Below are 14,760 nucleotides of genomic sequence, written 5' to 3'. Positions count from 1 at the left end.
AATTAGTAGTTTGTAAGATAATAGCGTGTGTGTGTGTGTAGGGCATGCCTTCCTTGATTATGTAACTCATCTTGCCAGGGATGGTATGCTGATGAATCTACTTTGAAAGGTCAAACCTCACATAATCGAAATCTATTTTCGCAAAATGAAAATAGCAAAAGCTTAAATACTCGAACAGCAAATTTTCCCCATGGTAAGTAAACACTTGCCCAAACTTAAACGAAACACACACTGAACTAAGTAAATCCAACACCCTTCATAACTATATATACCAACTCCAGGATCACACTACAGTGGAGAAAATAGCATGTTGGACAAGTGGTTTGCTTACCCTTGGGAAAAATTCACCATTCAGGTATTTAAGCTTTCACGATTTGTATTTCACGAAAATGGATTTCAATTATATGAGGTTCGACTTTTCAAAGTAGAGCCAATCTGACACCAAAAGAAGTAACGGGTAGCATATAGGGCACTGCAGATGACCTTGCTCCTCTCTGTCCCTACATTGACATATTACAGTCATTTCATCCACTCTGCCATAATGTTTTAGGGCTGGTTTACCTATTTTGAGGAGAGAGGTGTGAGTTGTGTGCTTGCGGAGTGCCTAGGTCACATATTGTTGGTGACACTAGATATGTGACATGAAGGTAATTGCTGAGGTAGGTGGGCAGACAATAAGTTGGCATGCCACTGTGCAAGTCAGGTGGATTGCCTCACAGTGTCACTATACACCTGTTTAGCTTACATAGTAAGCCAGGGGTTGGTTAAGGCATTCATCACAAGCCTTTATGCAAACAGTGACATCGGCATAACACCATGCTGAGCAAAGCAGCCTTGTACCCTCCAGCACTTTGAAAAGAAACTAAAGGCACAACTAGAGTGTGAAAGTGATACTGAAACTTCCAAAATAAATGGGTATATACGGAGCAGTTAAATGATGAGAAGTAAGCAGAAAGGATAGAAAAGTGAAAATAATAGTAAGATGAAAACAATGAACTGTGGGGTAAAGAGGGCCGAATGAAACCCTCTAGTAACAACAGTTGTTGACGTGGAATATGAAATGGCAGACCTTTGTGAAGAAACAGATAAGCTGTACTGGGAACCAATTAAAAATAATTCTTTGTTGCAAGAATATATGAAAAAGGGGGACCGGAGAACAGAAGAGCTGAAGATACTTTAATCCCACATGCTGATGAGATTGAAAAGCTCAAGAAAACAGGAGACCATACATTATGGATGGCTGAAATGGAAGCAGTACAAGAAGAGTTTGAGAGGGTTATTGAGTTAAAGGACAGAGAATGAATGGAGAGCTTAATATTTATCAATGTCCTAGCAGAAATTGAGGGAAGAGACCATGTGATGTTTATGAGAGCAAATTAATAAATGGACTGGTTGTCGGAAGGATTCTGCTGGAGAGTATGCACAGGATATATCAGGCAGGGGCCACAGCTTCATGTTTCCCATGTTCTAAGTGATTAAATCCAGGCTTTTCAATTCAAAGAGAAAATGTTGAGTGAAATGTGGAAGAAAGTCAGTATTATGAAGGCAGGAAACAATAGAATTTGTGTTGAACAGGACTATTCAGTTAGCACCTGGTAAGGAAGAAACAAGTCTGTGCCTTACTTCAAGTGATGCAAATTGTGGGATCTAAAGTTTATACTGTTAACCTGTAACAATATAAATATTATTTCCCTTGGAATGAAGACATTTGTTGAAGCAGGGGATGCATTGGCAGAACTGGAGAAGTACAGTGAGGAGGGATTTTGGAGAAGTGTGATGAAACGAGGGCAACAAAGGAGAAGAAATGGAACAAGCTTTGTGAGAGAAGGACAGTAAAGCCTTTCTCATCCTTCAAAGCACAAATGGAGGAGAGACAAAAGTGGTGATGAACACAAGGAAAATGATGAGACTTGAGCGAGGTGAAGGAAAAATGTCACTAATTGAAGAGGGCAGTAATGATGAAGAGTTGTAACTCAAAGCTACAACGAACAGGGTCCCAGTCAGAATGACTTTGAGGCGAACTGTCATAAAAGAGTATCTTTGCATAAGTCTTAGCCCGTAGCTTACCATGGATAGACAAGATCCTCTCATTAAATACATTGCTAAGATAACAATGAGATTTAATTATGTTATTAAACTGTAGTTGCAGTGGAGTTCCTGATATTGCCTTATTAGGTAAGCATGATAATCTCTCGGCATAAAGCCATATTAATACATTGGTAATTAAACAGATAGGAAGTAAAAGAAAATAATTGACATGTAACATTAAGATCTTAATCCTAAAAGTAAAACCTGGACAGTGCCAATGGGAGCAAGTTATGCTAAAGTGCTACATGACTGAAGTAGGGTGTTTGGCGATGATGCAGATTAGTTTGATACAAATCTGATCAGCTGTAAAAGAATCCAGACACACGACCTTATATACAGCAAATGTAGGTAGAGAATAGGAAAGGGCTGTTCAGGTTTTCTCTTAGAGAAGTGGAAAGTAAGTTGATGCCCAAAGATCTTTGTGAGTGCAAAACAACTTATTAGCTATGACAAAAAAATGCAAAAATTTAAGGTTTTTCCTGTGAGCAGAGTAAATTCACAAAAGTGTGTGAAAAGACAAGCCCGCACAAAAATAAACTATATTAAGGAAATTCATTTGTTAATGGAAAACACAAGATCTAATAAGAAAAATGGGACAAGCAATGAGAAATTGTACTTCTGAATTTTCCAAGAGGGTGCAGCAGAGAAGGGGAAAGAAAACAAAGGACATGAATGAAGGGGGAGTAGTGGCAGGGCATAATTCAAACAGGACATGGAAACAACGTAGGCAAGTTTAAGAAGTGATAAAATCTAGGGTGATATTTCAGTTTAGGAAGCACCTTCCCCATGGCTGTACTGACAGTGGGCAAGGTCATTTGAGTGACTGCATAATGCAGTTGAGGGCACAAATAAGTGATGGCGATATATGCTGTCAGTGACTGTTAACCCCTGAAATGTTGCGCAGCACAAATCAATGCTATGTTTTTCACCCCATATCAATGGGAGATTACTGTAAGTCTGAACAGTGAAATACTGCTTCCATCACACAAATAGGTAATTGTTTGTGTAATATGAAACTGTCTAAATTAACAATGAAACCTCTGCAAACACAATGTTTACTGACATCTAAGGGGAAAATACCCAAAACATAGTTCATTCCAATGTGAAATACCATAGCTCTCAGCCCTGTATCACCAGAATGTGGAACAAATGGGGAATATCTGCAAGTCGTATTGATGAATTAATATGGTTCAGTATCATTTACCATAGGTATCACTTAAAAAATATGTTAACACTGAATGCGTGACAGACTTTCAGTTTGGAACTTCGGGGAACATGTACTATTTAAGACTCAAAATGAGGAGCATTCCTCATAGTGAGGTGCACTTGAGAGAGACGTGAAATAATGAAGAAATAGTATCAGCACGTATAGGAATGACCACTAATAAAATAAGCTTTTCTTCCCAGACCTCTGCTGAAAGTGGTCCTTTCTCATTTAGGCTTTACGGGTCAACAAAGACAAATAAGTAAATACATACATACATACATATATGGGTCCCCTTCTTTATCTCGACTTCCGAAAATCACGAAGATGACAATCTCGAGACAAGAAAACCGAATCAGGAAACACCGAACAACCAAAGTTTAACCAGGGCAAGTAAACACTTGCCCAACATGGGAAATTATGCCCTTTCTCCACTGTAGTGCAATCCCGGAGTTGGTATATATACAGGGCTGTGGGGGGCAAAGCCCCCCCCCACATTGGGGGGTGTAAAGGGAGTAACCCCCCACCCAGGTGTTTTTTAGCTGGTGCAGTGAATGATCGTGTTTGTTTTAGGCAAGTGTTTGTATGAGTGGACAACTTCTAGAACATCATTAAAGGGAGGGCGTGGGCAAGGACATTATAATTCAGGGACAGTTGCATTATAGGATAGTAGAATACAGTTGAATTTGCTAAGAAATGCCAACAGAACTATGAAAATCAAGGAACAATTTGAGGGTAGGGTTGGAGAGATGGGGAGACAAGATGACAACAAAATTACAATAAAGTACTCAGAGCTAACACAACAATGCCAACACAGAGCAAAGCTTGTGCATTTTGAAAGTAAGATGACTATTGAAGGGGGAGGGAGTAAGAATGTCTATAGTTCCATTTTTGATGTTACTGTATATAATTTGAAAAAGATGCTGCTCGCAAACTAAAAGGAGGAAAATACAGCAAGTAAGACAACTTCTATTAAGAGCTAGTAAAGTTTATAGTCAAGGTAGGAGGACAGATAAAGGGTATAGAGTCACATCACTAGAATGGGACGGACAGTTGTGTCTTGGAACATGAATGATCTAGCGGATAAAAATAAAGTAAAAAGGATAATAGAATATATTAAAAATAGTAAGGCAGAGATAACAGTGCTGCAGGGGATCTACCTAGGAAAAATGAAAGACGAAGAGATAATTAAAAATGGATTCCATGGGGTATTGTATGTGTGACATACAGATGCGGAAAAGGAGTACTGACACTAATAAGAAATCATATTCTGTATTGATGAGAGGTAGTTTGAGACACAAGAGACTTGCATGAGGAAATTTTTATTTGCCGTCTAAATCCTCAAAATCTGAAATAAAAAAAATGTGGACTACAGTCTACTTTCTATGAGGAGCAGTAATTTTGGTAGAGGATTAGAATACTGTAGTGGTAGCAGAAGATGTAAGTGGAGACCAGAAAGGGAATGATGAGGTCCAAGAGTAAATTCTTAAGGAATGTAATGAACTTGCATGGTTTAAAACACTTGGGGAAATAGTGCCGCCAACACTAGGAAATATGTGTGTTTTTCAGGAAAGTATGGCACACACTTCGGATTAGAGTGAGTATATGTGTATGTCTGAAGAACATGAATATTTAGTGAAAAAGCTAAACACGCATCCAATGTTTCTATCAGTTCAAGTTCCAGCAAAAGCCGAGATTCAAACTCCAGAGTTAGAACAGGGCAAAAGACACTGGAGAGTCGTAATAGGATTGCTTAGGAAAGGATGACAGAAATTAACAGAGCAGTACAGAACTGCATTGAAATGGGCAAGCATGAGAGAGGACAGATAATAAAAACATAAGAACAAATTAAAAGGGAAGCTTAAAAAAAGCAGAGGGCAAGAAGAAAAAAATGTGAGACGCATAGGTTAGTAAGCGAGTAGAAACAACAAAGGTTAAAAGAGCTACAGTATGGAAGAGGATAACTAACTGGGGCACAAGAGGAAGAGCTAGAGGTACTAGAGAAAAAATGGATAGAGTATTTTGTGGAATCCCTTGAACAAAAACCAGTGGTGTTTAATATATTTTAACATGAAGATGGACCAAGGCAACAGAAATGCCTGGCATTATGGTTAAGACAACAAAAATAAGAGAGAGGCGTCATCAGATTAGAGAGACAAAATGGTAAAGAAAGTGCAAGGGATAGAGTGGGTGTTTTGGGACTATTACACTACTCTTTATAAATATCAGGAAGTGGGAAAACAGTGAGAGAGAAATACTAGGAAGTTTTTGGAAGAACTGAAGCTGAGGAAGATAATGGAGTTGGGAAGCAAGGATTTAGTAAAATCCATAGCAAAGGAAATAAAAGATCAATTAAGTAAGCAAGCCTAAGGGAAAGCACCAAGATGGGCTGGCTATCCTGTTCAATAAGATAAAGGAAAAAGAAGTAATTCCTGAGTAATGGCATAAAGTAATGATGTTGATGATACCAAATGAAGGGAAAGACTGAAGTGTAACCCAGGATCATGTAGACCAATATCAGTATTAAACCATGATTATAAAGTTTTTGTTGCTATCTTAGCAGAGAGAATTGTGCATCTCCATCCCAAAATAATAGATAAGGGCCAATATAGATTTGTTAAAAGCAAGCAAAATTTGATAATATATTGAAAATCAACCTGATACATAACGTAGCTGAGAAAAGGGGGGAAAGCTTAGTTCTGTTCAAATTGGATGCTGAGAAAGCTTTTGACAGGGTACATTGGAACTATATGTGGGAAGTAATATTAATAATGACACCCCCTGTAAAATTGGCAAGACTGTTAAAGGTGATTTATAAAGTATTGAAGGTGATAATAAAAGTGATTTCAAGGATGAGCATAGACCTAACAGCTGAGAGGGAAACAACATCACTATCCCCCTGATATTTGCAGTTTATTTAGATCCATTGGCACAGAGAATATGACAGTCTGAACTAAGGGGATGCTTGTAGAAAGAAGGGAGGAAAAGCTAGACTTATTTGTGGATGTATTTATTTACTTCTCAAACCCAATAGTAGATTTATCTAAACTATTTATTTTACAAAATTTGCAAAAGAAAAAATGTGCAGAAAAAAATGAAAGCAGGCTTTCTAAATTACTGTCCAACCCATGCAGTGGTATAGACCAATATGGTAGAGCAAAATTCTTAGGATTCACCGATGGAATCCTGGGAGCAAATTAGGAATAAAATCCAGAAATTATTAAGAAAGCAGAAAAATTATACCAAGTAATATAAATCACTGAGTGCAGGTAGTGGAAATATTTATAGTTCTATTAGTTTGAGTTTGTAGCTCAGTCATTTGTATATAACCCAGGAAATACATTTTTGGAGAAGGAAGGGAAGTAATGGAATACATTTGGAAGGACAAACCCCATAGGGTAGAATGGCAGAAACTGCTGCTTACAATTGAAAGATGGAGGGTAGCTCTACTGCATCTACAGGAACATTTTAGAGCAGCACAGTTAAAAAGAAGTGATGTTAAAAGATGACGTATGTAGTTTGGGAGGAGGGAATATAAACATCTGGAGGAAGGAGCTGAAGAGGAGTAATGGTGCACCACTGAGAGCATTACACAGGGAGATTAGTGAAACCTTTACAAGGAAATAATACAGTGAGTGGTAATTTGAAATATGGCCCAATGGCCAACAGAGGCAACCTGGAATGATTAATACACAAGCAATTAAGTGTTAGTGTCAGGGTGAAAAGGAATTCTTTTTTTTGGAAAATATAAAGAAAGAAAGGTAGAAGAATGACATAAGAGGAATAATGTGACAAGTATCAAATAAATGCAAGACAAATTTTCCAGTACAGAAAAGTTTACGACATTTTCAGGAAATATGAGAAAGCATGAGAAAATATGAAAGTAATGCCAAGTCTGGTAGAAATTATTCAGGAAACCAGATAAGGAGAGGGAGACCGTAAACAAATAATAGAAGACTATGTAGGGCTTTACTTACAAATAGGGTAAAGTCCTGGAGTTAACATGAGTGACAGGTGGGGGGAGAACTTACAAATAGGGTAAAGTCCGGGAGTTTGGCAAACATGAGTGACAGGTGGGGGGAAAACTAAGAGAAAAAGACACCTTTGAAATTTGTGAAGAAGTAACCAGATCTAGAAAGTTTAGAATATTTGCATGGAAGTGCTTCCACAAATTTTATACCCTGGATAGGAAACACTGAATGCTTCCAGAGGTGAAGGAAAACTGTTTTAAGTGTAAACAGTATCAGGTGGGAGACTGGACCCATATTTTTTTAGGAATGTGGAATGCTAACACAGTTTAAAAAGGTCTAACATTTAAATAAATATATAAAATAATGGAAGGAAAAGTGAATTTAAAAAAGAAAACTTTCTTTTGGGCTGATTAGCTGTTAAAAGTGTAAGCTCTGATAGGTTTTGTATTAATCTTAGAAAAGAAGATGAAGAAGACAGTTATAACACAAGTTCTACATTTATTTGAAGAGTTAAAGGATTTAGAAAGAAGAATGAATAAGCATGACCTGATTAACTTCCAGTACAAAAAGTGGAATCACTGGGAGATAGTTAATGGAAAATAGAAGGCAAAAGAAAGGAGACTGAGAAATAAGAGTAAAGAAGAAGTACCAAAAAATAAATAAAATAAGAAAGGCCATCACGCTTAAAATAAAGCAGAGGAGGAAGCTGTTTGTGATAATGATGGACAGATGTCTTCACATGATTTATTGATAGTAACCCCTGTCATTGGGTTGAGTTTACTGTTAAGAAAATAAAGTAAAAGTATAGATCAAAGTAAATTATAAAAGTTACATAACTGGACCAGCTGCCAGCAGGAGTAAGTCGCACCATGTATGCAGACTGTGCAGAATGTATATTTAAATGAGAATAAAATGTATATAGCAAAAAAAAAAAAAACAATGCAAATAATGTACCTGACTCTCAAAGGCTGGGCCAGATTCCAAGAGAGTTGCTCTCAGTTTAAATGTGCCCTGATTTCAAAAGACCTACTTTCAGTGTAGGTTACTTACTTCAGTGTAAGGTTCCCCTGTAAACAGGTTTGCTACAGGAACCAGATTCCAAAAAGACCTGCTCTTAGTGTAAGTGGTCAGTTGCACTGATAGTAGTTTTTTTTGTAATCAGGCCCATTTTCTTGCTTCTCTCTGCCTCCTACAGTTGCATATAACAATCTCCTACCCCACCCTACCACAAACTGATGGGGAATAGTACTCAACATGGGGGCCTATTGCCTCCATCAGTTTTACCTGAAGCATTTGCATAAGCTTAAGAAAACAGACCAGTCTGATTTCTTCTCCTGAAGTATGGATGACCTGGCAATTTCCAAATAAACACCATCTAAATAGATATCCTAGTGTGCCATTTTATACCAGCGTTCATCTACTGGTTTAATATGGTCAGTAGCTATTTAAATAAGGAAAATGCTGCTTTAAGCATTTGTTTCAAGTGTGTGTGTGTCCATTTACACTGTAGCCACTTTACTGGTGCATACCTTTACTAAGCATTACTACTACCTAGCTTTCCATTTGTGTGCCTCCATTTTCATAGCTGTGCTTCCTATAGCCTTCTACTTTCTTGTTCATATGGCCTGTCTCTGGCTGCTGCCTTTCTTGGGAGTTTTTTCCCCTTCTCCTTTAAATACTGGTTGAAATTCATCCTGTGCTCAATAAAGTAGGCAATCAAAATACATTTTAAAAGTTATGTCACTATTATAGCAATAACCCACGCCTGGGTGTGGGTAATGCTGGATTTACCCACGGTTGGCGTGGTTTGCCCGAGGGACCAAACAAGCCAACCGTGGGTAAATCCAGCATTACCCACACCCAGAAGTGGGTTATTGCTATTATACAATGACATTATTTAAGAAAAGAAATAATTACTTTTCTTAAATAATGGCATTGTATAATGCCTCTTTACTGCCCTTCCGCAGCTGTCTGGTATTCTGCGGCAGTTCTGATGTACTGCGCATGCCTACGCAGTACATCAGAGCTGTGGGCAAAAGCAACGGAGAACGCAAGATCTCCGTTGCTTTTTAAAACTGTCTCACTATGTTAAATGGGTTTAACATAGCGAGACAGCTTTAAAATAAGAAACGGGTATCTCCGCTGCTTATTTTAAAGCTGTCTCGCCTTGTTAAACACATTTAATATAGCGAGACAGTTTTAAAGCAACGGAGATCGCAAGATCTCCGTTGCTTTACTATTGTGTCGCTATGTTAAAGGAGTTTAACATAGCGAGACAGCTTTAAAAAAAGCATCGGAGATCTCCGTTGCTTTTTTTAAACCTGTGTCGCTATATTAAACTCTTTTAACATAGCGAGACAGTGTTTTATACTAATGGAAAAAGTCCGGGCGACCGGACCTTTTTCCGTTAGTATATTGAGGGATTTACAACGGGCACGCGGGTTGAGCTGGCCAATCAGCGTGCACGTTTTAAGGGCGGCATTGTATAATAACCATGTTATCTGTTCTCTAAAAGAGCTGTTGCATTGGATATTTATTTAAATGCCCACCATTTCATTTTTTTGGATGGCCACTTCACCATCTGTTAAGTCATACAAATTTGCAGTGTTAAATATTCAGTGTAGTCTGCTCATTGCAAATGCTGTTTGTGTTCCTTGGGGTTTAGAACCTGAGAGATTGGGGCTGGATGTGTTCTTGTCTGGAGTGATGTTGCCATGTCATACTCTGAAAGGATGTGTGAGAGATCTTGACTTGCTGAGAGATGACTTTCAGAAGTATATCATACACTGAACTGCTAAAGAAACGTCTTGACTGTTTCTTGCATTTCAGCACTGAACCTGGAGGAGTTATGCAAGCAGTCCATCAGTTGTTTTTTTCCAAAGGTGTTCTGCGGTTCGTAACATTTTGTTTATATGTTATTATTTTACATGTGGTTTAACTGAGCTGAAGCCAGCTTATTTGCTGTGGTCTCATTTCTGTCACATTCTGCAATTTTGTGAAGTGTGTAGCAAGCTTATTTAAATATGTTGAAAGTACAGGCCAAGAAAGTTAACACAGATAATATGTAGTTATTTTGGGGCAGAGGTGCATGTTTGTCCTGATTTGTTTGGCCCTTTTATCAGTAAGTTCCAGTCATTTAATGTGGATTATTTGGCTTTGTGGGTCATCTGATCCATTTAAGTCTTTTCAGAGCTGTCTAAGCCAAAGGCCGTTCCTGTAGCAAGAAAACAAGGAGTATGCACAGTAATTTATGCTGCCATGGTCATTTAAAATAAGTAGTTATACACATCACATAACATTTGTCAGGATGCTAAGATATTTCACAGCTCAGATAACATTCCAGATGCTAACAGTTCAAAGAATAATAATGTGAAGTTTGTGTTTAGCAGAGGTGGCAAAGGGATTGTGCACAAACTGAAAAATGCATCTCTTTTAAAAATACTATTCTGTGTCTCTCTAAACCTCTGACTTCATTTGTTTTAATTTTTGTTTTAATAGGACATGGTCAGACGAGGCGAGATAATAGAGGAAGACATGGAGGAAGAGTTTTATCTGCGTCGTTTGGATGTTGGGCTATTCATCCTTCAGCTTGTCTGCTACATCATGGTGGAGATTTGCAATTCTAATATTCCTCAGGTGACTAGAGGAAGCACTGAATTAATATAGTGGGATGCTGCTTTGCCAGAGTTGCAGCTAGACGATTTCACTTGTTGGCAAAAGACTGTGTGTGTGGGTGGTCTGATTACTTCTCATCAGAGAATAGTTGAGATTCATAGAACCTGAAACAAAAGATGTTCACGAATGGCTTTAAAGTTTAAGCTATATTTGCCTGTTAAGCAGGGATGGAGATGAGTTGCAGATAATTAAGATTTTTTTGCAGGAAATGAACTTTCATGTATTATACACCAACTGAGTGTTCTGGAAAGTTTGGCTCAACTCAGAAGTGTGTTAGTATTTTGTTATGCTTCTGACGATTTATGTTTGTTAGGTGAAAACTCCAGCTACTCTGTCAGAGCAAGTGGACTTTGATTTGTATTCCATGTGAGAGGTTTGCAAACAGACTCTTCATTATTGTGGGGCTGCTGGGTATGGAACACATAATGAGATGCACTCCCTCCTTGGAGGCAGACTGCATGGACATCTATTGAAGACCGACCCTTCACTGAGGTTAGACATAGTGTGGATCTGGATGCACTGCTGCATAACCCACATAAATGTATCCCCCCCCCCTTTTGCACTGGTCCTCCTCTGACAGAAAAGGCTTTCCTCCCAGTGTTGCAGTATTGAAACATTTGATGTTATGTTGTCCTAACTCACCTTCATTTTATGCTGGTTGGGTTTGGAACCGAGCATCAGTTCTGAATCGGCCTAATTCAGAAGCTCAAGAACTTCCACTGGGCTTGAGGCTATGCCCTATCCCATGATGCTCAGAGAAGATTACCCAGATCTCATTTTCCACTCAAGCAGATTGGGTGACTTCTGACTAGCTCGTGGCTAAGGTCAATTTATTAATATTTCTAGTAAAATAGTTGAAGTTTATTAATAGTTTTAAGTATTTAAGGTTTTAGAGTAATCTGTTTGTTTTTTCCCTTGTCGTTGCTGTTGTTGGCCGTCGTTCAATTTTCTTTGTTCAGCCTACCCCTCTAGTTGTCGTCTTTTTTCATTCTGAAGCTCATTTCAGTTAGAGCTTTCCCCCTTATCCTTTCAGCTAAGAGGGCTCCTAGCAGCCCATTTAACTTAGAGGGCCACTCCCCTTCCTCTCGATACCTTTCCAAGTCGCGAGGAGAAATAATTAGTTTTCTCCTCTAACTTGTTTTTTGTGCGTAGTCAGTATTAGTGTGTGTGTGTGTGTGTGTGTGTGTGTGTGTGTGTGTGTGTGTGTGTATATATATATATATATATATATATATATATATATACACACACACACACACACACACACACACACACACATTGGTATTAGAGTAGTGTGCTGTGGTTATTGTAGTTTAGGCTTTAGTGATTTAGATATTTTTGCATATTGTTTTCTTTGTAGACAGACCTGTCTTGAAATATGTTTGCTGGTTTCAGTCTCATTTACAACTTTGTGAGGCAACAGAGTTGTTAGGTTTTCTTTGGGGTTCCCTTCTCGTTATTTCTGTCCCTCTTGTAAGAATCTGAACATGTCGAAGGATCAGAAGGAACCCAAACAGTCAGTGTTCAAGAAGTGCAATAAATGCTCCCAAAAGATATCTCTTACTGATGGGCACACCAGTTGCGTTTATTGCTTGAGTGCCCTTCACTTACAGGAATCATGCAAATTTTGCCATGCCTTTAGCAGTAGAGTTCTACTTGAACATAAGAACAAACTTATTGTGAGAGGGCTACTAAAGGTTCCATTCTCTGAAGCCTTGGATGGGTCTCAGAGCTCCAAACCTCCTTCAAGATCACCTTCTTCCTCCTCTAAGGTGGAAAAATCTGGAAAAAGAACTTTGACTATGGATCCAGCCTCTGAGCTGCCTAAGAAGATTGTCTTAAAATCACCTGGCTCGGAACCAACTGCTCTTGGCTCTGAGAATTCTACATTTTCGGTTCCATTGGCAGTTACAGAGCCGATAGAATTTCAAGTCAGGAGATGGTCCCCAGTTCTGGAGCTTGTTACTCCAACTTTAAGATCTCCGCTCCTAGAAAGAACGAGCTCTCCTTCTTTGTACTCCCATTCCTCCAGGAGCTTATCTGATGTTGACTTGGAGCAGGTGGTGAAGAGACTGCTTCGTACACCGGTGCTGGCAAACATTTTGTCAACTCCGACCCAAAAGGAACCGGAGCCGACCGAGGCACCATCCCTTTCTTCTATTCCTCCTCTGACCCGTTTTTGGGTTTTGGAGCCAGAGGGCTCGGGCTCGATAGTTGTGGGAACCAAGACCTCCAACAGGATAGTCTATTCTGGCAACCAGTCTGACTACCTTGGTTCTGTCAGAGTCTGGGAGCCGATGCTCTCCATTGGGTCCAGGGAGGAGAGTCTGATCGGACAGCTGTCCTTGCCGATGCTACTTCTCAGGGCTTTGGTGCAGTTGAGCTCCGCTCCTACATCGGCTTCGGAGCCAACCACTCTGCCTTGGGTCGATCTATTGGTTCTTCGGAGCCGGGGACCTTCTCAGAGCGGGTTGAGGGGGCTTTAGAGCTGATGGAGAGAGTGCTGTCACCTTTGACAGCTCCATTCTCGGGTTTGAGCACTCTTCCCCCAAAAGCACCTGTGTCAGTCTCAGCACCATCGCTCCCACCCAAACGCAGAGACCCTGTGCCCCAGGAAGCCCCAATGGGTGAGACTGTCTCTTCTGAAACTTCCCCAGGTACCCCTCGGAGGAGGTCCCTCAGAAGAGGCTGTGCAAGAGGAAGCACATAGACTACCCGGTTGAGTCCATCACATCAGACACCGACCTGGATGATTCGGAAGTGTCCTCAAGGTCCCCCTCTGAGGATGTCTCCTTTGCAGACATCTTGGAGATTCCTAATCAGAGGGGTGGCTAGAAGCCCACCAAGCCTTCTGAGGACTAGTCGGTGTACCTGGAACTTTTTGGGTCTAGCCCTACTGGCTCTTGTGTGTCTCCACCCTTTGACCAACTAATGAGTGTTATTGCTTGAAAGGTGTGGGGCTGTCCCAATACAGTGGAGCCTGTTCCGAGGAGGCCTAACAAGTTCATTACTGCTCCCACAGGCAAAGACTTTTCGAAGAAAGGGGTCCCCATAGATGTGATGGTGGTGGCAGTGGCCACCAAAAAGGAATTGTCAGAAACTTCCTTGTCAGTTCATCCACCGAATAAAGACTCTCGGATGATGGACAGGTATGGAATGCGTACCTTCTCTTCGGCGGCATTTACACTTCGATCGCTGAATTACTTGACCCATTTTACCAGACTTCAAAGGGATCTCCTGAAAGAGCTAGGAGATACCATGCAGGGTATTTTAGCTGCTGGGGTTTCGGAGAAGGTTTCCTCTCAGCTCTCCACCTTTAACTCAGTGGTTAACTTCTTCATGCGGCTGATTTCATATGCAGCCGATGGAGCGAGTAGGGTAGCAGCAACAGGAATTTCCTTAAGAAGACATTCCTGGATGCATCTATGTAACTTTGCTGAACCCTTCAGGTCTTCCTTCACTAATGCCCGTTTTGATGGCTCGTCATTGTTTGAGCCCAAAGTTAGAGAGACCTTGACCAGGTGCAAACAGGAGGGAAAAACTCCGTCTGCCATAGGGGTCCGTTTTTCTGTCCCCAGTAGACCTTATCCCAAAGGTCAGAGAGGAGGAAAAGTGTGGTTCCGCAAACCCAAAGTGTATTTCCAGATGCATGTGGTGACTCTTCCCCCAGGGGCAGGGGGGGAATAACAGAAGACGCCGACCTTGTGGCAGAGTGAGTCCACAGATCCAGGGTGACAGGGACTCTTTCCCTGGGAAGCCCTTTCAGCGCTCCTGAATGAAGGCCCGTCTGTCAGTCTCTGGAGGCAGTCGGGGAATGCTTGT

At 40.2% G+C, this 14,760-nt stretch overlaps 1 protein-coding gene across 2 annotated transcripts in view; it reads left to right on the top strand.

The window, feature by feature from the left end:
• Window positions 1-14,760, top strand: part of CTNNBL1 (catenin beta like 1) — a 2,650,525-nt gene that overhangs the window by 2,240,277 nt on the left and 395,488 nt on the right. For both annotated transcript variants that reach the window (XM_044090205.1, XM_044090206.1), the window contains one exon: window positions 10,762-10,899. In XM_044090205.1, coding sequence (XP_043946140.1) covers window positions 10,762-10,899 — 138 coding nt within the window. The remainder of the gene's footprint in view (window positions 1-10,761; window positions 10,900-14,760) is intronic.

This window comes from Protopterus annectens, chromosome 12.part0 (genome assembly GCF_019279795.1).
Source record: "Protopterus annectens isolate FY-2018-M chromosome 12.part0, PAN1.0, whole genome shotgun sequence".
In the NCBI taxonomy this organism is placed as follows: domain Eukaryota; kingdom Metazoa; phylum Chordata; order Ceratodontiformes; family Protopteridae; genus Protopterus; species Protopterus annectens.
The sequence above is the reverse complement of the archived record's forward strand: the minus strand, read 5'-3'. Positions and strand labels throughout refer to the sequence as shown.